We start from the raw sequence: 23,926 nt of genomic DNA, 5'->3' as shown, positions 1-23,926 counted from the left end.
ATTCCAAATCTAGCCAAATAGTGGCTGATGCGAAGGGACCAGCCCAGCCCTGCACATGGGGGCCCAGGCCCTCGCAGCCTTGTGTAGAGCTTAAGTCCCCACACAGAGATGAGCAGTCCCCACAGTCCGCTTGTGTGAGGAGGAGACTGTCAAGAGGCTGGAAAGCAGACAGGAGTCTGTGACACAGAAACTAGTAGAAGGGAGGGGGGAGAGATCCACCACTATTTGAAAACTGTTTGACTATTTGTGCATCTCTTCCCACCACTCCCCAGGGCCTGACGGCCCCAGGTGGAACCTGTTGTCCTGTGCCAGACCTTGGTGGATGTGTGCAAGACTGGCCATGCCCCACAGAGCAGCAGAGCTGTGCCCAGGGCCCCTCTGCACTGAGAGGCAAGCGGCAGTCACAGGCCTCCGGGTCTGTGAAAACAGAACCACAAACACCTAGCCCAGCCAGGAGCTGAGGCCATAAAGCCCCCCAGGTATAAAGAATACTGACCGGCACCTGGCAGCGGCAGGTGAGTGCTGGGTGGTTTCCTGCTACTGCACCCCTGGGATTGAATTCTGGAGTACCTGCCTCTGAGGTACAACCCCAGCTCCCTAGCACTTTTTTTTCTTTTTTATTGAAACAGGATCTAAGTTGCTGAGGCTGGCCTCAATCTTGGAAGGCAAACAGCAGAACCTAGAGGCAGTCACTCAGACCTCCTGGAAGCAGCTTGCAGGAGCAGGAAAGGGCTGGGGAAGGGTCAGATGCCAAAAGATGAGGTCAGCACTCACCGTGCACGGGCAATGGGAAGGGGGATTCTGTTCACAGTCAGCTAAACTACAGGTAGAAAAGAGGTGAAGTCAGAGGCCAAGTGGAAGGGAAAGGCACCCAGGTCACAGGGGCTCTGCAGCAAGCCACACGAAGGGGCTCCTTCCCCAGGCCCTGGCCAGGTCCTCCGCTGGCCAACACACCTTCTGTCCCACAACTGGATGCTGGTGTCAGAGTGCCACGTCACACCGAGCAGTGCCTGGCACTTCAGTGCTATACCTGGCCCTCCAAGAAAGAAGCTCCGGGCTCAGGGAAAGCCCCAGGAAGCACTGCAGGTGAAGGCATGTGCAGCGCTGCCCTGGCACCAGGGTGGCCGCCAGTCCCCCGGCTCACCCAGCTCCTGAGCAAGCAGGAGGGGCAAGCAGAAAGGGAGCGGCCCTCCACGAGGTGTCCCGAACCCCAGCACCCTTGGCAGTGCTCTCCTGGAACAGGCAATTTCCCCAAGAGTGGCAGTCAGCAGATAAGAGGAACACACGTCACACAGACGTCCCTTTCCACACAGCAAAACGTCAGTTAAAAAATAACAGCGGGGCTGGGGCTGTAGCTCAGGGGCAGGGTGCTGGCCTAGCATGTGTGAGGCACTGGGTTCACGTATCAGCACCACATTAAATAAATAAATAAATATATTATGTCCATCTACAACTAAAAAAATAAAAATAAAAAAATAATAGTGGGGACTGGGGCTATAGCTCAGTGATAGAGAGCTTGCCCTGGATGCATGAGGCCCTGGGTTCGATCCTCAGTAAATAAAATCCACATTAAAAACAAATAAAAATATTGTGTCCATTTAGAACAAAAATAAATAAATACATAAATAATAAAAATAACAGTGGTCTTTTGAAACCGTGAAACCGAGGAAAACCAAAAGGTGCGTGTGACGATTTCCAATGGCAGAGCTATGCGGTCCCACAGGGCACCACTGTGCCAGGGTGCCTGCACCCGCAGAGAGCTCTGATGACCTCAGATCTTGGGACAGTAGCCTCACATCCACACAGGGCTAAGGGAGAGTCCTGAGTGTCCCAGGCTGTGGTGAGTCAGCCACACCTGCAGGAGGATGGGACTCTCCAGGGTACAAGAGAAGGACCTGCTCCTTCCTGGGAGAAGCTCCTCGGGGAGTGGATGTACTGGTGGCCTCCAGGATAAGGCAGAGCCTTGGGGACCCTCGCAAGCCCTCAACAAAGCACTCAGACACTTGAATTACACACTTTGGAAACAGCCTTCCTCTCCCTGGGCAGAGAGCCACTCAGGCACCGCAAATGGCGTGCACACGAGCAGGACGGCTGCCGCCCAGCCCAGCCTGACCAAGGGCCTCACCCCAAAAGTGGCCATTCTCCTGAAATGGCTGGCCTTGAGGGAGCCCAGAAGCTGCTTTCCGCTGACAGCCAAGCTGGGAACCTACCCTGCAGCTCTTGCTGCCATCTCCTCCCAAACTATAGCACAGATGAGAGTGTTCCTGGAGCCACCATGCCCAAGGGGAGAGGTACCTTGTCATGCTGTCGCAGGTACTCGTTACAGGCGCGGAGCATCTCCCTGGGACGTGCCTCCCCGAGGGAGCACAGAGCACTGCAGACCTGTTCCTGCACCACAGGCTCCTTGTCGGTGATGGCATCCAGCAAGGTGAAGGACAGCTCTGCAGTGACAAAGCCCAGTCAGTGGCTGGAGTCTGAGGCGTCCCTGTCAACCACATTCCTGCAGCTGACGCCCCCAGACTCAGCAGCAGGAGATGGCACATTCTGGCACCACCAGCCCGAGGCCTCAGGAGCCACAAGACACGGCTCCAACAGGCAGTGCTTGCACAGGTGGGAGCTGAGCGGGGGGGCAGGGACCTGCAGTGAACAGTAAATGAACCAATGAAGCCGCAGTCCCTGTCCCACAACACTCTGCCCAGCAGGACCAGCTGTGAGTGAGCAATCAACAGACCAACGAGGCACTCTGCAGACCAGATCCAGCAACCGCAGCCCTTCCACTGGGCCCAGGGCCGGTGGGGCATCTGAGCCCGCTGACCATCCCGAGAAGATGATCCAGGCTGGGCTGGGAATGCCCCAGGCTCTCTGCTCTACCAGCACCATGCCCAATGCCCACGCTGCTAATGAGGACAGCCCAGGAGGCACTTGCCATGGCAACAGAATAGACAGGCATTGGAATGAGGCTGAATTCCAGAGCAGGAAGCTGGGCTTTTAACAGCCCTCCCCACCCAAGACTCAAGAGTTGGCTGGGTGCCGGGGTTCATGTCTATAATCCAGAAACCTAGGAAGCGCGGCACAAAGATTACAAGTTCAAGTCCAGCCTGGGTTACTTAGCAAGACTCTGTCTAAAATAATAAAAAGGAAAGGTGGGGGATTGATAAGATCTCACTGTATCTAAGGCCAAGTTCAACTCAGGAAACCAAACCTGGACCCTCTGACGAACACCCTCACCTGTTTCTAGGCTCTGGACTACACATGGAGACCATCCTCTGTGGACAAGTACATGCCCTTCCTCTCCCTCATCCCAACAGCTCTATGTCCCTGTCCTGACCTGGCTGGGCCTCGGATCTCACAGGTACCCAAACCCATTCCCATCCACCTCCATTTGTCAATGCCCTCACACTGCAGGCCTCTCAGCATCCCTCAAGCTGAGGATGCAGCACCCAGAGTGGCACTTATAGCGCCCAAGGGACGGCTCAACCGTCAGGAGAGCTCCAGGAGGCAGAGCCATGTGGCCAGAATCTCACCCGACACCTGCAGGAGGCCATTGGTGATGTGCCTTGTCAGCTGGGAAAGCTGTGGCCAGCCAAGGCAGACCAGGGTCACGGCAGGTCTTGTTTAAAAGGGAGTGAGGATGGGCTGGGATTGTGGTTAGAGGTGGAGCGCTCGCCTAGCATGCACGGGGCGCTGGGTTCGATCCTCAGCACCACATAAATATAAAGATATTGGGTCCACCTATAACTAAAAAATAAATATAGAAAAAAAAAAATGGAGTGAGGGCCAGGCCAGCGGCACACACCTGTAATCCCAACAACTTGGGAGGTTGAGGAAGGAGGATCAGGAGTTCAAAGCCAGCCTCAGAAGATTAGCAAGGCACTCAGCAACTTACCAACACCCTGTCTCTAAATAAAATACAAAATAGGGCTGGGGATAGACATCTCTGGTGGAGTGTCCCTGAGTCCAATCCCTGGTACCAAAAAATAAATAAATAAATATATTCTTAAAAGAGGATGAGGGTACAGTGATCAGGGACACCCACTCCAAGTGTGCCACACTGCAGAGAAACCACCATTTCAGGTCCACCTACACTGTTGCCGTAGCCTGAATACTGGCCTCTCCAAACTCACGCTGGAACTTGACCTCCAATGTGGTGTTTTAAGAGATGCGGCCTCTGGGTGGTGACCATCCTGACAGCAGGTGGCATTTGTGCCTTACCAAGGGTCAGTGGGATCCCTAGTCCCTCTATCCCTCGGTCATGTGAGGACATGGCAAGAGGTGCTACTGAGGAAGCAGAGAGCAGCCCTCATCAGACACAAACCTTCAGGTCTTGATTTGGGTCCTGCCAATCTCTAGAGCTATTAGAAAAAAAAAAAAAATGTATTGTCTATGAGTCCCCCAGTCTAGGGTATTTTCTCAGAACAGCCCAAGCAGGATAGGACAATTACTGCATTCTTACTTCTCTTTAATGAAAACTTGGGGAAAATCTGTCCTTTCAACAGTCATTCCCGCGAACCACGTTCTGAATGCCATGGCTCATCTGGATCCTAAACCCCAACAGGTGAGCTCCACATCCTGCCCAGACCCCACCAGGCTCCCAGGTATCGAGTGGACGGTCCATGTTGGCTTTGTCCTGTCCCAACAGCAGAGGGCAGGAGGCACCTGGCCATCTACCCCATGTCCTGAGCACTCACTCTCCATGTAGGACTCTGCCATTTCTGAGTTCTCAGCTTCCACTGCCTAAAGTGCACATGGAGAGCTTCTCCAGCCTAGAAGACAAAAACACAGATTTAATTCATAAGCCTCCATAATACCAAGTTTATGTGCAGTTACCGTTTTTGTGCAAAACACATTTAAATGAATTTCCCCTGGGAACTATCTCTACTGCAGCTGGTAAAATTATTCAGAGAATCGAACAGACCCCCCCACACACATAGCTGGCAGCTGGGGAAGTGCTGCCCACAGAATGGCCTCACCATCCTGAGTACTGGCAGACAAAGCTGCTCCCCCACCCAAAGCACCTGTCCCTTCACTGAGGAGACAGTGGACACTGTGCCTCACACACCACAGTCCTCAAAGCGCTTGCAGAGATGGCCCCTCCAGCACACAGACTACTCATGCGGTAGTCTCATGCTCACGTCCTGTGCCCTGTCCTCCAGAGGTCAGAGAGGCCACAGCTCACCCTCGCCTGGCAGCCAGCTTCACCCTAACCACTTGGCCTCCGTTCACTGAGGATCCACGAGCCCCACGGTCCCCTTCATCTCCCATCCAGCATTCCTTCCTGATGCGCTTCAGGGAAAGTAAGGAGAGACACCTGACCCCGCCGCCCTGGCATCTCAAAAGACTGTGCCCACATGGAGAGGAGGCAAGGTTAGAAATGGTGTCAACCTTGGGAGTTGCAGAAATTAAAAATAAATGAGAGGTTGGGGATGTGGCTCAAATGGTAGCGCGCTCGCCTGGCATGCGTGAGGCACTGGGTTCGATCCTCAGCACCACATAAAAATAAAAGATATTGTGTCCACCTAAAAAGAAAAAATAAATAAATAAAAAATAAATATTTTAAAAAAATAAAATAAATGAGAATTCTAGTTCAGGAAGGCAGGCTGACCCCAAGCATTTACCGACCACACCAAAACTCCAATAAAATGACAGAAAAGATGCATGTTTTAAAAGGGTAAACCCTTAAGAGCAAGAAAAGACAGCTAACAGACAGAAACTCCCAGGGACCCAACAAGACAGAGAGGCAGAGCAGGCTGCTGTGACACTGAGGGCATCAGCGCGGCTCTGCCCCTTCCTTCCTGGAAAGCATCTAAAAGGAACAAGGGAAACGGGAAACAGACACGCTATTCCATCTGCAGCCCAGCAAGGAGAGGGGGCAGGGCACAGGGCCGACTCAGAAGAGCCCACACAGCACTCTTCTCAGGGGAGGGGACGGCTGGCGTGAAACCTCAGACCCCAAGTTCCCAGACCTGGACCGAGTCCACGCGGCAGAGGAGCCAGGGACAGAGGCTTTGCCTGTGTAAAGCCACCACTGCTGATCTCCACCATTCAACAGAAGGTGACCCAATCACATGACCTAAGGGTGGCCCTGACCCAACTCAAACAGGAGCAAACTAAGATGGCTGGGCACCAGGGGCCATCTGCCCCAGACAGGTGAGCGTGACAGGAGCCACCCCGCCCTCCCGCCAGAGCACCTCAAGAACTAGACAGGCTAGGCATGCAGCCCACGCCTGTGATCCCACCAACCTGGGAGGCCAAGGAAGGAGGACTGTGAGTTCAAAGCCAGCCTCAGCAATTTAGTGAGGCCCTGAGGAACTTGGTGAAACCCTGTTTCAAAATAAAACATAAAAAGGGGCGTTGGGGCTGGGGCTCAGTGGTGGAGCACTTGCTGAGCATGTGCGAAGCACTGGGTTCAATGCTCAGCGCCAAATGTAAGCACATGAATAAAATAAAGGTCCATCAATGTCTGAATTTTTTTTAAATAAATAAATAAAACATAAAAAGGGCTGGGGCCAGGCGTGGTGGTGCATGCCTGTAATCCCAGCAGTTCAGAAGGTTGAGGCTCATGAGTTCAGAGCCAGCCTCAACAAAAGTGAGGCGCTAAGCAACTCAGTGAGACCCTGCCTCTAAATAAAATGCAAAATAGGGCTGATCAGTGGTTGAGAACCCCTGGGTCCGATCCCTGATACAAAAAAAAAAAAAAGAAAGAAAAGAAAAGAAACTGGACACAATACATGAAAATGTATTTCTTAGAATGATAGACATCAGAAAGCGAAGGCCAGTGAACCCTAGGGGTGGGAAATGGGGGCCCCTCAACTACCCCAGGGCACTGCGAGGAGGAAGAGCCCCAGGCCTTGAAGCAGGCCAAAGGGGCTGAGAAACAGAGCCAGGAGGGTGGCCGGCTCCAAGACAGCTGGTGTACAGGCTCCAGGAGCAGAGAGTCGCCCAGGGCTATGGTGACAAGTGTCCCCAAAGACACAAGTGCTAAAGGCTTGGTTCCCAGGGTAGAGTTATTGGGAGGGTGGAACTTTTAGGAGGTGGGACCCAATGGGAGGTCCATAGCTTACTGGGGGTGTGCCCCAAAAGGGGATTATGGGACCCTTGCCCCATCCCTTTCCTGGCCACAAGGTAAGCAGTTTTCCTATGCCACTTGCTCCCCTCCCCATCATGTCTACCCAGTACCCTCACCAGAAGGCTAAAAGCAACAAGTCTGTCTGATCATACAATGGAACCTCTAAACCATAAATTAAAATAACCTTTTTGCTTTTATAAATTCATTATCTCAGGTATAATCTTACAGTGATGGAAAGCAGACTAACACATCCAGAGAGAACGCTGGAGACCTGCAGAGGGTCTTCCAGGCACTCAGTGAATCGTGATCAGTGCTGGGTTGGCAGAATAATGTCCCCAAAGATGCCCATTCCCGAATACACAGAATACATGAACACTTTCACTTATATGGAAAAGGGATTTAGCAATGAAATTAAAGGTATATACCTAGAGACTAGATTATTGTGGATTATCAGGGTGAGAGCAGATCCTTCAAAGCAGAAAATTTAGCCAGGCATGGTGGCACCTACCTGTAATCCCAGTTACTCAGGAGGGTGAAGTAAGACATGTGCCAATTTGAGATCAGTCTAGACAACTTAGTGGGATCTTAAAGAAATCAAAAGGCCTCGGGACGTAACTCAGTGATAGAGCACTTGCCTAGCATAAACAAGGCCCTAAATTCAATCCTCATACTCCACCCCCACCCCCACCCACCCCACTAAAAAAAGAAAACTCTCTCACTGAGTCAAAGAGAAGAAATAAGAGAGCAAAAAAAAAAAAAAAAAATTCAAGGCATGAGAAACACTCAACCCACCACTGGTGACTTTGAAGATGCAGGAAGGTGGCTTTGATACAAGAAATAGGGGTGGCCTACAGAAGCCCTCAGCTCATAGGTGGAAAGAAAGCAAGGACTTTGGTACTAAAATGCAAAGAAACAAATTTTGTAGACAACCTGAAAGCAGGGCTGGGGATGTGGCTCAAGCAGTAGTGCGCTCGCCTGGCATGTGCGCGGCGCTGGGTTCAATCCTCAGCACCACATACAAATAAAGATGTTGTGTCTGCCGAAAACTAAAGAAAAATAAATATTAAAAAAATTCTCTCTCTCTCTCTCAAAAAAAAAAAAAGACAACCTGAAAGCAGAAACAGATCCTTCCCAGAGCCACAAAAAAGGAACGCAGCCCTACCTATATCTGGATCTTCACCTAGTGAGACCCACGTGGGATTTCTGACTTTAAGCAATTTAAGATGATGAATCTGTGTAATAACTTTAAGTCTGTGGTAATTTGTTACAGCAGCGTTAGAAAACTAATACAAGTGCCACAGAAGGAAAAGTAACCGAAACTGGGGAAAACCTACCCAAAGGGATTGGCAAAAACAGCATCCGGAGCTTACAAAGGGCCAGGAATGTGCCTGGTCCCAGGCCAGAGTGAAAAGCACAGACATCACCAGGTACAGGTACCAGGCAGAGTGCTACGGAAGGGTCTTACCTTAGTGATGACATAAAACTTCCCCTAGACTAAATGCTGCTCTGTCCCCTCACAAAGCTAAAAGAAGCCCTGAATGGACTCAAGTGCATCCAAGAAACTTACCACATCCTAGCACAAAGTTCAAGCGGGATGACAGGGTGCAGCAAGGAGAGATGCAATGGCTGGTATCCAAAGTTACCAGGAGGCTGAGGTAGCAGGAAGAAGAAGGGGGGAGGGGGAGGGAGGGAGCACGGAAAAAAAGAAGAGGAGACCCATGACGAAGATGAATGGCTCGATGCCAACTGACCCGGACAAGCACAAAGGAGAGACTCAGCAGACGAGGTCATGCCAACAGTCACTGTGACTTACGTCACATATTCAAACACTGCAGGAAAGGTGCTGTGTTCACAAGAGGTTCAGGGTAAAAGGGTGGGAAAAGAAAATCAAGCCAGCCAGACTGCCAGTCTCATCAACACGACAACTCTGGACACTCTGTGGACACATAACAGAGCCCCAAAAGGTACAGAGCAAGCCTGATACGAACGGAGGGAGCACAGACAGACCTGAGTAACGGCTTTCAACACTCCTCTCTCCGGGACAGAGAGGACAAGGGGAAAACCAGCAAGACAGAGGTGTGAATGGCCACACTGTTGACCAATTTGACCTGATCAGCATTCACTGAACGCTCCCTTCCATAACATTAGGATACATGTGGGTTTTTTTCCCAAAAACACAGGAACATTTGCCAAGACTAACCATATTCTGGGCAATAAAACAAATCTTATAAATGTCAAAAATTCAGGCTGGGGATGTGGCTCAAGCGGTAGCGCGCTCGCCTGGCATGCGTGCGGCCCGGGTTCGATCCTCAGCACCACATACAAATAAACATGTTGTGTCTGCCAAAAACTAGAAAATAAAATAAAATAAAATAAACTGACACAAACACTTTAGCAAATGCAATAAAATAATATTTTTTAAAAAATAAATAAATGTCAAAAATTCAAGACATACAAAGCACATTCTCTGACCACAATGAATAAAATAAATCAATAAGAGAAAGATAACTAAGAAAGTCTCAAGTATTTAGAAACTCTTCACTATGCTTTGAAGTCATGCAGGTACCACAAAAGGGACACAAAATGGAATCACAAGGTGGGAGGGTGGCCCTCACCTGGGATCCCAGTAATCTGTGAGGCTCAAGCAGGAGGTGGCAGTCCTAGCCCGGCCCGGGCAACCCAGTGAGACGCCGTCCCAAAATAAAAACCAAAGGGCTAGGAATGTGGGCCAGTGGCAAGACACCCCTGGTTCAATGCAAAAAGTTATAAACCACGTTAAAATAAAAAGTTATGTTGAATTCTGTGGGAGTTTACAGCACAAGTCTATATTAAGAAAGAATGCAAGGGGCTGGGGCTGGGCTCAGTGATAGAGCGCCTGCCTCCCACATGTGAGGCACTGGATTCGATCCTCAGCACCACATAAAATAAATAAATAAAGATATTTTTTAAATTAAAAAAAAAAAAGGATGAATGAATGAAGCCCACACAGTGGTGCACACCTGTTATCCCAGTGGCTCAGGAGGCTGAGGCAGGAGGATTACAAGTTCAAAGCCAGCCTCAGCAATTTAGGAAGGCCCTAAGCAATTTAGTAAGACCCTGTCTCAGAATAAAAAATAGAGAGGGCTGGGGATGTGGCTCAGTGGTTAAGTTCCCCAGGTTCAATCCCTGGTACCAAACCAACCAACAAAGACCAGTGGATAGAAGGTGGAGAGGGAGGGAGGAAGTGCTGGGAGTGATACTGGCCAAATTATAGACAATGCAGGACAAATCATTCATAATATATATGACAAGACTATTTTCCTAATATAATATGCAAAGGAGTTTGTGCATTACTAAGACAAACAAGAAAAAGGGCAAAGAACATACAGGATTTCTTAGGAGAAATAGCCCACAGATAAATGGAGGCTGTGCTGATCACTCCTTCAGACCAACAGCTCTATCCTCCCTTTCCAGAGCAGAGGGACAGTGTGGTACAATGGTCAGTCAAGGACTCAGTGCTGCAAGCAGACACCTTGTGGGACTGTGGCATAGCCATCAGCCCACATAGACTCTGCCTGGGCCCCTCCACCCTCTGCAAGTGCTGATGATCAGCACCTCTAGTCACACTCTGACTTGGAGAGAAGCCAGGTACGTGGTAGGTTCCAAGAGCATCCCAAGTCATAAGGACAGGGATGCTGGGTGCTAGTACCCCTGGCAGAGCCAGAGGAAAGGCCACTCAAGCTAGATGGCCCAGAACTTTTTCACATCTCTCAACAGAGACCCTCACTCTAGTGCACAGATATCAAGAAATGTACAGACATGTTAAGAAAAATAGGGCTGGGCACATAGTTCAGTTGGTAGAGTGCTTGCCTCGCATGCACAAAGCCCTGGTTCACTCCCTAGCACCACAAGAAAGAAAGAAAGAAAGAAAAAGAAAGAAAGAAAGGAAGGAAGGAAGGAAGGAAGGAAGGAAGGAAGGAAGGAAGGAAGAAAGACCACCAGATGGCCACCATGGTGGTTTTATTTAAAAAAATAAAACAAAACTATGGAAGAAGAGGTAGGAGGTCGAGTTGATGGGGCCTGTCCTCCTACAGAATGGCACTCTTACATGAATGATGAAGCTGTGTCCTCTCGGTTCCACATTTAGTAAATGCCCACTTGGCCCTGTCTGAGGCCCACAAAGTCCTTGTATGAGGGCTCTCTTTGCCACAAAAAGGACTCACAGGAACCCAGGACAGCAGCACAGGCCTATAATCCCAGCAACTTGGGAGGCTGAAGCAGGATAACAAGTTCAAAGCCAGCCTCAGCAACTTAGCAGGACTCTCCAAATAAAAAATGAAAAGCTCAGTGGTAGAGTTCTCCTGGGTTCATTCCCCAGTACTGAAAAACAAAACAAACTAACAAAAAAAACACTCATAAGTATTACAGCCGCTGCACGTGTGGACACAACAGAAGTATTACATCACCTGCACTGAGCCCAGAGGCTATGATGAGCTGGCCTGGAGGGTCACACATATATGGGGTGGGCATGGACTGCCCTAGCCAGACATGGAGTCCAAGGGCCCTTTTTCCCTAGCACAGGGGCCAGAGAAGAGTCAACTGCTAGAGTCACCAGCACAAACTTGGGCTGGGTGACTGCTTATCAACCCCCAAGAACACAATTTCTCAACATAATCCAAGTGGAGCTATGTCACTGGGTTCACATACCAACTCCCCAAGCAAGGTGGCCCTCTAGTTCAGTGAAGAAAGCATGATTCTCATGATTGATCAACCATCATTCTCTGAGCACTTCCCAGGAGCTCACAAGAGCCATGTGAGCCTCATCTGGTGCTCCTCCCCAAGGGAATCAGACTCTGTGAGCTGCACTGCCAGAGAACATGCTTACACTCAGAGGGGCCAAGGCCTGGGGTTGCTGATCACAGAAAGCAGCAACTCTGCTTCTCACCTGGGCTTCTGTGGACCCTAGGAAAGAAGGGCAAGCACAGACATCTACCTCTCCACGTACACACCCATGGCTGTGAACGTGAGCAGGCACATGCTCCAAAGTTCCACCTCTGCCCCCTAGTGTTCCACAGGATAGCAGCAATCAACCTTGGGGGACAGAGAAGTATAGCAAGATTCAGATCTGAAAAGCCACAGCAGCCTGAACATCTATTTCAAGAAAACAAAGACAGCTCAACCCTAGGTCATTCCTCATTCCCATCAGAGACAAAGTTCACCTGTTTACCTGAGGTGTGGGAAAGAAGATCTGCAGACAGCAGCATCCTCAAGCCTCCAGGGTGCAGAGACTATACAGTCAATCACATCATTAGCATACCTGCCCATGAAATACCCACAACCAATGATTCCCAGAGGGGAACCCAACTTCACCTCACCAAGGACCGTATGCCTACTAAGGGTCTCCTCCAGATGGCCATGGCCACTCAAGCCCAACAGCTCTAAGGCTCAACCCACCATCTTCACCCCTGACCTCCCACAACTGCTACCCCATCTGCTTCTTTCCTGCGTTGTCACCACTCAGCTATCTGGTTCAGAAATCAATACCACCAGCCCCTGGTCCTCCATCTCTCCCACACACACCTCCTCCACTTCTACCACCCCACCATCTCCTTCCAAAGTGGTCTCTGCCTCCTGGACTAGCTCCTCTAAGCTGCCCATCACCCCAACAGCTGCTCCAGTTCACATCCCCAGGCTGGGCTGCTCTCCTTGCCAGGCCCTCCTTCCTTCGCCCCCTGATGCTGACCTCATTGCACTAGCGTTTATGGCTCTGTCCAATCTCTAGCCTGAGCTGGCAATGGGGACCTCTGTAAGATGTGCAGAAATGAGCCCTGCACTGCGGCTGTACTGACACTGCAGGAAAATAGGAACCCAAAATCCCATGGGCCACTTCTAGCTAAGCATCACCTAGCTCTAGCCTTGGCTTCGTTGCTGGACTTCCCACAGCCCTTTCAGCTTTGTGACCTACACTGTAAGACTAGTAGACACTCCTGACTCTGGACAAATCACTTCCCTGCTCTAGATGGCCTCTAAATCATCGAACACTAAAAGACTATGGCCCCAACGCACTGGGAACACTAGGGTTTAGGCTTAGCTTCAGAGGCATAAAAGGAAAGGACACCTCCTCTGAAAGACTCCTCAGTAGGCCACAGAAACATGGACCACCCCAGAAAGTAGGGACAAGAGCCGAAGGCCACCGTGCTCCCCACAAGGGCAGGCAGAGACCAACGAGTTAAGTTCCCCCGCAGGGGCAGGCACCCGGGCCGGTGAGAGAGGCTCCCCAGGAGGGGCAGGCACCGGGGCCGGCGAGTTCCGGGAGGGACATGGACGCGGATCGCGCGCCTCCCAAGAAGCAGACCAAGGAGGAATTGAGTCGCAAGCTCCCAGGTCTCTTCCGGTAGCGACGCGGCCAAGCCCGTCCCGCGGGGCCGTAGGGTGCACCTGAGCCCCGGCCCGAGAAGAACAGGACCTCCCGGCGCTCGTCGCTGACCTTGGGGTGGCGCCCCAACTCGATGTGGCGCTCTGCCCAGCAGAAGGGACAACCTCCAGGCTCTCCAGCTCAGACACCCGAAGGGGCGCTTCCTCAGCGTCGCCGAAGGCACTCCCGCCTGCCCTTTACCTGAGGAGGAGCCACAGCCCAGACGCCGGGACCTGGACACCGCCCTCCAGCCGGGCCTCGGCCTGGAGTCAGCGGAGTCGTGCGCCTAGCCCCGCCCCGCAGCCCTCCGACCAACCGCGTCCCTGCGCGCGACAGCCTGGCCCCACCTCCACGCATTCTCTGCGCTCATTGGCCGGAGGTACGTCCCTCACGCTCTACCCCGCGCATGGCCCCCAAGCGCGAGTCGTGCGCAGACTCCGCCTCGCGCTGGGCCCCGCCCCTGGGCGCCGCGTGATGGTCGCACCTGACTGTTGGGCGCGAGCGTGGCGAGGAGGCTGGGACACCTGCGGGCCCGGCGCTAGGTGTCCCCTTCACCCGCACATCCTGAGGGCGCAGGTCGGTTGTCATTGCATCCAGATGTGCACAGAGCCCACAGGTTCACACAAACACGTACCTGTCCAGAAACACACTGGGCATTGTCGGGCTCTCGCTCACAGAGAACATCCAACAGACGCCCCAGAGACCTAGGTTGCGGACCCCTCAGCGAACGCAAACACACGCATGCCCATCAGAGGTGCACGGTCCAGTTACCAACAGACCATGCAAATCAAAATAGTCAGGTCCCTGCCCTAGGAACTTCTAAATCTGAAAAGAGGCAAATAAAATAAACTCCTCCCACTTATAGTGGTCACCTCTCCCCTTCCCAAGCACACAAACTGCCCAGCATATATTACATTATTAAGCACAAACAAACAAGTGAATGATTAATAAAGCCAATTACAGCGCAGGAGAAGGGCTATGAAGAGGCGTGAGCGGCTGGGAACTTAGAGCAAAGGTGGGAAGGACCCAAACCGCTCCCCGCCCCAGGTGAGAGGAACGCCCAGGGCAGACTCCCTACTGCAAAGACCGGGAGGCCAAAATCACCTGGATAAGTTCACAGCTCAAAGAAAGGAGTGTGTGGTGTTCTGGAAGCACAGGAAGAGAGCCATTTGAGAAAAAGGAAGCAGCAAACTGACGGATTCCAAGCCTGTCAGAGTGGTTAGATGTGGAAATCAAACCGCAGGTTGGGTGGGGTCCTGGGAGGGCAGTGGGCTAAGGGTTCGAGGAGGCAAAGTAGGGACAAAACGTTCTTAACCCCCAGCAAGATTAATTTGACCAGTTTCTGTGGGGATGGAATCCAAGAGAGTGGGACAGGACGTAGATGGTCAAGAGAGTTAGATGATAGACATATGGGGGCCTGGTTCAAGACACTGCTACGAGGGGCTGGGATTGTGGCTCAGCATTAGAGGGCTCACCTAGCACCTAGCACGTGGGGGCCCTGGGTTCGATCCTCAGCACCACATAAAAATAAAGATATTGTGTCCAACTAAAAAATAAGTATTTGGGGAAAAAAAAAAAAAAGACATTGCTGGGAGATGACTCCCAGCAGGCAGGAGAACTAATCAGGGAACTTGCCCAGGAACAGAGCTTCTCCAAGTTCATGCCTGGACTCACTGCCCTGCTTAAAGCCTGTAGTGCTCTGCTCCAAGGCCAAAGTCCAACATGCCCCACTGGCCTTGTACTCCTCCCATCTATAGTGGTCACTCCCCTTCCCAAGCACACAAACTGCCCAGCATGCATTACATTATTAAGCACAAAGCCCAGCAGGTAATGATGTTGATGGGTTTATAAGGGTGCAGACAAACAGAAGGATAAAAAAGACTTTGCAAAGAGGGTGGACAGAGCTGATGACTATTCTGGATCTTGCCTGTCACTACTGACCTTAACACTTGTTGGCTTCCAGTTGGGTTCTGGCACAGGTGAAAGCCAGGAAGGTGAGGGAAGGGGTGCAGCGAGGATGTATGGGCTCCTGGCTGGGGCCATGCAATTTTCCCTTTAGCCTCCAGCTCTAGAAGCACAGGTTTTGTTGTTGTTGTTGTTGTTGTGAATGACTGTGAATGACCGGCATTCTCCTTCCCGTGATCAGAAGAGGCTCCGTCAGTCATTTTTGTAGAGACCTCAATATTGCCCCATCCTTGAAGTAGCAGAGTGTGTCTTGTGGTGTAGGCGAGCCTTCCTGCAGCCCCAGGGGTGTGTCTTGAGGTGTAGGCGAGCCTTCCTGCAGCCCCAGGGGTCGAATCACGATCACCTGTTCCTTTGTGATCCTACCCCTTTGCCCTGTTTGGGATAGAATGTTCCATGGAAATGCCCTCTGTGTGCCCCTTCTCTTGCTCTGCCTTTGGGTGTGACCCCTTGCCTCATTTGAATGTCTTCTCCTCAATAAAAGGGTCAGCACGTGCTCTCACTCTTTCTGTGGACCCTTAAGGTCAGAGGAGCAGTCACAGGACCCCCAAAGGAAAAGGTATCCCTGTCTCTTGTGTGGTTATTTTGGGAACCCAGTTCCCCTGGACGGGCGCTGAGTGTTTTTGTAGTGAGGAATGCAACATGCTTTATTTTGTTTTGGGATTCCTTAATGTGGTGCTGGGGATTGAACCCAGGGCCTTGTAGCATGAAAGTCAAGCACTCTACCAACTAAGCTATATCCCCAGGCCCAAGAGCAGCAGTTCTTGAGGCTATCCACCTTCACCTGACTTCTCATGTGCCCCAGCCCTTCTAATTCCTGGGTAACCAACCCACATTAAATTCTCAGGAGTTGTCTTTTTCTAAACTCCAGATCAGCCATAGGCCAGGTAGTATATCCACATTTTCTATATTCCAGGCACTTTGTCAGACAAGGTGGGAATATCAAGCATGAATCTTGAGCCTTGTGGTTAAGAATTACATAGGCCCGGCAGTGCATACCTGTAATCCCAGCAGCTCAAGAGGCTGAAAAAGGATCATGAATTCAAAACCAGCCTCAACAACTTAGGGAGATCCTGTCTCTAAATAAAATATAAAAAAGGCCGGGGATTGCCGGGCATAGTGTGCACACCCATAATCACAGCGGCTTGCGAGGCTGAGGCAGAAGAATCACAAGTTAATTTTTTTTTTTTTTTTAAAGAGAGAGTGAGAGAGAGAGAGAGAATTTTTCAATATTTATTTTTCTTAGTTATTGGCGGACACAACATCTTTGTTTGTATGTGGTGCTGAGGATCGAACCCGGGCCGCACGCATGTCAGGGGAGCACGCTACCGCTTGAGCCACATCCCCAGCCCCAAGAATCACAAGTTAAAGCCAGCCTCAGCAAAAGCGAGGTGCTAAGCAACTCAGTGAGTCCGTGTGTCTAAATAAAATACAAAATAGGGCTGGGGATGTGGCTCAGGGGTTGAGTGCCCCTGAGTTCAATCCCCAGTACCAAAAAAAGGCTGGGGATGTTGCACAGTGGTTAAACCCACACTGGGTTCAATCCTTGATACCAAAAACAAACAGAAAATCTAATGGGCTGCATGTAGTGGCATGGGCCTGTGATCCTAGCCACTTGGGAAGCTGAGGCAGGAGGATCAGAGGTTCAAGGCCAGCCTCAGCAACTTAACAAGAACTGTCTCAAAATAAAAATGACTGGGGAATGTAGCTCATTGGTAAAACACCCCTGGGTTCAATCCAAAGAAAAAAGAGGGGGTAGGAAGGGAGGAGGAAGAGGAAGAGGAAGAAGAAGAGGCTCATGATCCAATAGGGATGAGAAAATGTGTCTGATCAGCCCAGGCCAGCCTATTCCACGTGCTCACTACATTCACCCATCCATCTCAGTGCAGGAATGATGCCAGCCCCCAGACTCACTGGGCCTATACCACACATCAGGCCCTTGTGGAAACTCCTAGGCTGCCCACTGCCTGCTGCACCAGACTATCTGGCTCACAGCTGAGAAAGTTCTGACATTTGGGCTTGGGCTCTGCCACTGCTGGGTCTCAATTTCATCCTGTGTGAAGACGTATTGTTTAGTTTTATTCAGCTTTGCAATCCTGGCTGTGAGCTGCCTCCTGTGGAATGGGTACCTTAGAGTGTCCTCTGGGTGGGGCAGCTAACATCACTGTCTAGAGTGGCACTTGGCAAGCAGGCACTCAGTTGTGTCAGTTACTGCTCCTCCTGACAGTACCAATGCTCAAAGGACTCTGGGGGCCAGAAGAAGGGAGAGATGTTGGCCCCTATCTGCTGGAGTTGATGGTCTTGGAGGGCCCAGGCCCAGGGCAGCTTGCCCTAGGGATGTGTGGTCAGCTTACAGAGAGCTCCAGCTGGGAGGCTTCCTGCAGCAGTCCTCATCTGCTCTCCCAACCCATCCCTCTTCTGGTGCAGCCACAGGGGGTGTTGGGAATCCCCTCGAGGAGGAGTCACAGCTGAAACAGCAGTCGGCACACGTTCCACCCTTTTTCCCTTCCCGTATCCTTGGAAGGTTGGCCCTCCTGCCTTTGCCCCCAGAGTCCCCAGTTTCTGTAAAGGTCTTCGGTGGCCAACACATTCAGAGTGGCTCACAGAGGCCTCACCCTGGCTCTAGCCCTTGAAGTGGGTTCTCCCCACCCCAACAGAGTGGCAGGACCGGCTGATTCAACAAGCCATTCTCACAGGGGGAAGGTTCTGAGACGACACATGCTTTGGGGCACAATGAAGGTACAGTTCTAGAATCGTCCATTCTAGAATGTGTCCCCAGCTTCCCAGAGCCTGTGCTCCCCACCCAGTCTATAGGTGTGTTAACCTCCCACCTCCAGCAAGTCTCCAGAAACTTGGTTGCTGCCTCGAGGGGTGCAGCTCCTTCTCAGTCCCCTGCTGCCCCAGCCTTTGCCCTCTGACACAGCTTGTCCCACCCTGTGACTGAAACTGGCAGTGAGCTGGACTGCCACGCTCCCTTTGGTAGCACCCTGCCCTCCATGAAGGGCAGTGGTAGGCTCAGGTTGGACCACAGAACCTTCATAGAACAGGTGCGAGAATGCATGGACAATGGCTACTTGCTCTCCTCCAAGAGGATTGGCTCTGGAGCATTCTCCAAGGTCTACCTGGCCTATGCCACACAGGAGCGCATGCAGCACAACCCCAAGCTGTCCTCTGACTTGCGGGGCAAGCACCACACCATGGTGAGGCAGGCCTGTCTCCTTCCTGTGGGCTCCTTGGGGTACCTTCTGCCCCCCACAACAGTCCCCTGTTTCCTGAACCAACTCAGGCACCTTCTAGAAACCCCAGTTCCCTCCAAAATGCCCCCGCCCCCCCCCCAGTTCCTGCTTCTTCTGGGATTTCCCATGACCACTCCCTGTTACCAAACCTTGGACACATAAGTGCCCAGGAAAAGGACAGGGAGGTCAGCACTGTCCACAGACACTGTTTACCCAACTACGCCTCTGAGAAGTTCAGCAACGTGTATCAAGGACAGTGAGCCTGTCCTGCCACAACCATCTACTACCTCCCACAGGTAGCTATCAAGATTGTCTCCGTGGCTGAGGCCCCTGTGGAATTCTCTCAAAAGTTCCTGCCCCGTGAGATCTCATCACTCAATGCTACCTATAAGCACCAGAACGTGGTGGGCAGTAGTCTTGACATAGCCTGTCCTATTCTCCCCATCCTCAAGGCCAGGCCTTACCATACCTGCTGCCCAGCATGGCCTGTCCACCTCCCCAACTTTTGACCTTTAAGTCTTTAGGCTTAAAGCCCAACCCCATTCCAAACCCCAGATCCAGTACACTCCACAGTCCCTGGACGTCCTTGGCCCAACCCCTCCTCAGGGTAATGGTGGTGGGGGTCTGGCAGGTACAGCTGTATGAGACCTATCAGAACAGTCAGCGCTTCTACCTGGTGCTGGAGTTGGCTGCCCGAGGTGACCTGCTGGAACATATCAATGCTGTGTCAGACTACCGACACTGCCCAGGGCTGGAGGAAGAGGAAGCCCGAAGGCTATTCTGGCAGTTGGTCAGCGCTGTAGCCCATTGCCACAATGCTGGCATTGTGCACCGGTAAGGGTGCCACCTGGCTATCCTGCCCACCTTGAGTCCCCTTGAGCCCAGGCCCAGCCCCACCTTCCTTTTCCCTGCAGGGACCTGAAATGTGAGAACATACTCCTGGATGACCAGGGCTTCTTAAAGCTGACAGGTGAGCCAGGCACTGCCCCCAAGCCTGCTCCACCCCTTCACTACGACCTTCAACTTCTGCCAGTCTCAGGCAGGCCCTACATTCAACTATGACCTAGTCCTGACCTTTAGCTCTCTCACTGCAGCCCAAACCCACTGGCCTAATCCCATAAATGCCTTCTGCTCAGCCTCACCCTAATTCACCCACTCGGTGCCCCTGCCTTCCCCAAGATGTCAGCGCAGACCCATACCCTTCTGACCCATGGGTCCCTGACCTGTCTTTCAACCGCTGTGCGGCTCCGCCTGTATGCCCCATGCAGATTTTGGCTTTGCTAACCACTCAAGCCTCAAGAATTCACTGCTGAGCACCTTCTGTGGCTCTGTGGCCTACACAGCCCCAGAGATCCTCATGAGCAAGAAGTACAATGGTGAACAGGCTGACCTATGGAGCCTGTGAGTGCCACCCCACAGGCACCCTCTGCATAAGGACCTATGGGAGGGCTGGGAAGGAGCACCACCTAGAGGAGCCTTTGTCTCCAGAGGTATCATCCTCTACGCCATGGTGACTGGGAAGCTGCCATTCAAAGAGAGCCAGCCTCACCGCATGCTGCACCTCATGCGCCGTGGACCTATCTTCCAGCCTGGCCTGTCTCTAGGTGAACACCCCTACCTCATGCGCCCCCCCCACACACACACACCAAAACCCCAGTTCAGGCCCGGAGAAAAAGCAAAGACCAGTGCGCCAGGAAGGGTCAACCAGTGCAATGGAGAATGATCTGGACTCATCTTCCACCTCATTTGGAAGTGCATGATGGGGAAGCTGGGCTGGGGGAGGGCTGGGCACCAGGAAAGGCAGTAGCTCCACCAAGCTGGTTTGAGCTCAGAACTAGCCCCAGGAACACCATCTTGCCTCTCTTTGCTCGTCTCCCCTTCAGTGACACATGGACTTTCTCAGACTTTTGCCAGGACTGAAATGGGTTGACCTCTCTAAGTGGCCTCCATTACTGGTGGTGGTGGGCATGGACCAGGGGTACTGGGAGACAGCTGGTGGGGCGGCTGCAGGCCACAGCTGAGTTTTTGCCTGCAGAGTGCCGGGACCTTATCCGGGGACTGCTCCACCTGCGCCCACGTGCACGCCTGGATCTGCAGCAGGTAGCTGCACACCGCTGGATGCTTCCTGCTGTGCACACACTCTTCCGCTCGGTAGTGGGTACCACATCAGGTGGGGCATGGTCTGGGGGTGGAGTTGGGAAGCAGATAGTCCTCTACACTCCATCTGACTCCACTGCTGTCAGTTTCAGAGAAGCTAGCGGGTTCACAGCTCCTAGCGCCCCAGGAGGATGCAGAGCATGGTGCAGACTCAACCTACCCAAGGCGGCAACAGCAGCAGCACACCTGGGAGGAGAACGCCTTGGGCCTGGCGCTCAGGACCTCCAATGTCTTCCCCAGACAAGAAGCAGGTTCTGCAGGGCTGGGGCTCCGGTGCACCAAAGCAGGGAGCCAGTCACTGTCTTTATGCTCTACCTATGCTGTCAGGAACATTCCTGGGCACTACATGATCAACTGAGGGTGGGTGGGTGGGTATGGGCAGATAAAATGTTTATTCTGTGGAGCTGGGAGTGCTGCTGTCTTAATGCAGGGAAAAAGAAATGGCTTCCAGCTGCCTCCCTGGTGGAGGCTCTGCCACCACTTTCTGGTCTCTCAGGGAAAAACCAGCACATCTATCACACTTGCCTAGATTGCTAGGCTTTAATGGGGGCAGGCTAGAGGGCACCCTGGAAAGGGAAACCGGTGTCACCTAATGAAGCACCCAGCCATGTCAGAGGACATGAGGCAGTGCAGTTTAGGGTTCTGGTGAGGTGGAACGGGGCCTGCAAGCTTCCGGAAGCTAAGCTCCTTCATCAGGGTCTCTTCACTGGTGAAGAGGGAACAGCACTCAAGAGTCCCACGCAGGGGGCATGAGGCTCAGGAAGGAAACAAAGTGGGGTGAAAGCCACTATAACTGCTCCAAACTTGGGGGCAAGGGGAACACATAGGAAACTAGGATAAAAAAGCATGCCAGGCCCATGTGGGTGAGGGCAGGGGTAGATGGTGGTGGGAAGAGTGGCTTGAATGGGACAAGACTGCAGGCACACTGGGAAGGCTCTCTGCAGAGGTAGGCAAAGGGTCTGGGAGCAGCGTCCCGATGTCTTGAAAGGCAGCTGAAGCTCAGGGAAGCTGACCAGGAGAGCAGGCCTAGTTAGAGAGCTATGAGAGAACACCAGATTGACCTGGGACTGGAAGAGCTGACCAGGCGCAGAGGACCCTGGGGCATAGATCATGCAGAGATGGAGATCCCAAGAGAAAGTAGTACCCAGCAAGTGCTCCAAAGACAGGCCCAGGGGCATAGTCCTAGGAAGATCCCAGGATCCAGGTGTGGCTGGGTCAGTCCTCTGAGGCCAGGTCTCAGGCAGAGCAGGCCAAGGGCCCCAGGGGATGGGGCTGACAGCAGGAGGCTCTATTTGAACCTCTGAACCTGCCCATGCCCAGACTTTATAGAGGATGCTCTTCAGGATGTGCAATGCTTTCTGTCAAGTCCACCACTTTGCCTGAGAACAGGTTCCTCATGGCTCCACTGGCCCACCCATCTGCCTCATGTGAAGGCAGCTGTGGCACAGGGCCTGGTGGGCTTTGGCTCAACCTTTATTCTTATTGGTATCAACAGGAGACATAGGGTTGGGAAGTGTCCTCAACCCTCCAACATTTACTGAGCATTCACTCTAGCCTAAGTATAGCTCTGCTTCTCAGCGGGCACAGGGGATTTGAAGGTCTGTAGGCAGGTCTGGTCTAGCAGGTCTGGCAAAGGTGGCTCTGGACTCCCATGCTGAAGGGACCTCAGGTAGGTGCAGTCCCTTCCACCCTTGACTCTTGGGCCAGCTGCTGCTGCTCCCGGTCCAGCTGCTGCAGCTGTCGTTCCACATCCTCAGGCACCTGCACCTCCAGCAGGTTTTCCATGCCACATTCTGGCTCATCTCCAATTAGCACCTGCCAGGAGAAGAGGCAGGTGAGTAGAACAGCTGGACAGCTGTGGGCTCCCATTCCTCAGCCTTTCCAACCTTGCACCCACCTGGATGAGCTTTTCACAAGCCAACCGCACATCAGGCTCTGGTTCCCAGCTATGCAGCTCTCGAAGGATCAGGTAGGTTCCCTGGTCCCGCACCTGCTGCCGCCCAGGTGCAGTGGCTGTCAGCTGGGGATATTGAAGAGCTTACTCATATGTCAGTGTGCTCCTATGTGTGTGTAGAACGGTGGCATTAACATAGCACACCCCTGCTCACCAGCATGATGGCTTCAATGAGCATCTTGCGGATGTCAGCATCAGGTTCACGCTGCTTCTCTGGCGGCAGGTACTGCAGGTCAACAGGCAACCCTGGGGGTGAGTGTGGGAGGCACTGGGTGCCTTGACTGGGCAGTTAGACCTGGCTCTACCTGGGTGAGCCTCATCTGTGCTCAGCAACACTTTCCTGGAAAGTTTCAGAAGGGGTCTGGGCACTTTCTCGTCCCTCTCCTGGGGTTGACTTCCTTCCTGCCTGGCCAACCCTTAGGCACCATCAATCCAAGCCACTCACGGTTCATCTCTTCCTCCGAGAAATCCTCAGGCCCAGCCAGAGGCAGTAGCAAGAAGGGAAGAATGTCGACTTCAGGCCCAAGCAACCACTCATGGTGTCCTGGGGGTGGGGACAAGAATAAGGTCGGGGGCCTGGGACTGTAGCTCAGTGGTAGAGCGCTTGACTCACAGGTGTGAGGCACTGGTTTTGATCCTCAGCACCACAAAAAAATAAATACATGAAAAAATACTGTGTCAATTTACAACTAATAATAATAATAATAATAAGGTCGGTTCGTAGAGGACCCAGAGTCCAGTGCCCACCCCAGAAACACCCAAACCTCCCCCCCCTTCAACTCACGGTGCTCAAAGCAGCAATTCCGCAGAGTCCCTACCACCCCTCCCCTGCGCACTGAGGAGTCTGAACGCTGGATAAGGGGCAGCAGCCGCTGGACCACGCACCTATTGGAAGAGGCCTTTAGTTGCCATCCCTGCTCACTTCCACCCGCTCCCCACCCGCGCGAAGTCTAGGCTTCACCTGTCAGGGTCCAGCAGGAAGGCACGTGCGGCAGGCCGCTGGCTAAGGTTGGAGAGCAACGGCCCCAGGTAATGTAGGGGCGCGTGCGCGTTGTAGCCGCGCGTGCAGAGTGCACACACCAACCGCTCCAAGCTCGACTGCCCTGGCTCGACTGCTGCCAGTGCCGCCATCAGCGCGGCACACGGCGCAGGCTCGC

At 52.5% G+C, this 23,926-nt stretch overlaps 3 protein-coding genes across 3 annotated transcripts in view; 1 reads left to right on the top strand and 2 right to left on the bottom strand.

Annotated features, from left to right (window-relative positions):
* The window catches only part of Mroh1 (maestro heat like repeat family member 1), a 72,992-nt gene extending 59,237 nt beyond the window's left edge, over positions 1–13,755 (bottom strand). Inside the window, exons 1-3 of the mRNA XM_048802418.1 lie at positions 13,533–13,755; positions 4,689–4,763; positions 2,296–2,441 (exon numbers count right to left, since the gene is read on the bottom strand). Of these exons, the coding sequence (XP_048658375.1) occupies positions 2,296–2,441; positions 4,689–4,710 (168 nt within the window). The 5' untranslated portion in view covers positions 4,711–4,763; positions 13,533–13,755. The remainder of the gene's footprint in view (positions 1–2,295; positions 2,442–4,688; positions 4,764–13,532) is intronic.
* Positions 13,756–18,397: 4,642 nt separating this feature from the next.
* Positions 18,398–21,352, top strand: LOC107143020 (testis-specific serine/threonine-protein kinase 5-like). The gene is made up of 7 exons (XM_015486614.2): positions 18,398–18,622; positions 18,955–19,062; positions 19,290–19,492; positions 19,573–19,628; positions 19,927–20,059; positions 20,147–20,262; positions 20,694–21,352. The coding sequence occupies exons 1-7, from the start codon at positions 18,419–18,421 to the stop codon at positions 21,350–21,352; spliced, it is 1,479 nt and encodes a 492-aa protein (XP_015342100.1). The 5' UTR covers positions 18,398–18,418.
* Positions 21,353–22,270: 918 nt separating this feature from the next.
* The window catches only part of Hgh1 (HGH1 homolog), a 1,883-nt gene continuing 227 nt past the window's right edge, over positions 22,271–23,926 (bottom strand). Inside the window, exons 2-7 of the mRNA XM_015486317.2 lie at positions 23,731–23,921; positions 23,554–23,654; positions 23,215–23,313; positions 22,924–23,015; positions 22,713–22,835; positions 22,271–22,630 (exon numbers count right to left, since the gene is read on the bottom strand). Coding sequence (XP_015341803.1) covers positions 22,481–22,630; positions 22,713–22,835; positions 22,924–23,015; positions 23,215–23,313; positions 23,554–23,654; positions 23,731–23,921 — 756 coding nt within the window. The 3' untranslated portion in view covers positions 22,271–22,480. The remainder of the gene's footprint in view (positions 22,631–22,712; positions 22,836–22,923; positions 23,016–23,214; positions 23,314–23,553; positions 23,655–23,730; positions 23,922–23,926) is intronic.

The sequence above is a fragment of the Marmota marmota genome, unplaced genomic scaffold (assembly GCF_001458135.2).
Source record: "Marmota marmota marmota unplaced genomic scaffold, marMar, whole genome shotgun sequence".
NCBI classification, from domain to species: domain Eukaryota; kingdom Metazoa; phylum Chordata; class Mammalia; order Rodentia; family Sciuridae; genus Marmota; species Marmota marmota.
Note: the sequence above shows the minus strand (reverse complement) of the source record. Positions and strands in the feature narration are given on the sequence as shown.

Bases quoted from the DNA above. Each gene is read 5' to 3' on its own strand.
- LOC107143020 (XM_015486614.2), top strand. From the start codon at position 18,419: ATGAAGGGCAGTGGTAGGCTCAGGTTGGACCACAGAACCTTCATAGAA. The intron at 18,623-18,954 runs GTGAGGCAGGCC...TACCTCCCACAG, and splicing joins GGGGCAAGCACCACACCATG to GTAGCTATCAAGATTGTCTC. The intron at 20,060-20,146 runs GTGAGTGCCACC...CTTTGTCTCCAG, and splicing joins CAGGCTGACCTATGGAGCCT to AGGTATCATCCTCTACGCCA.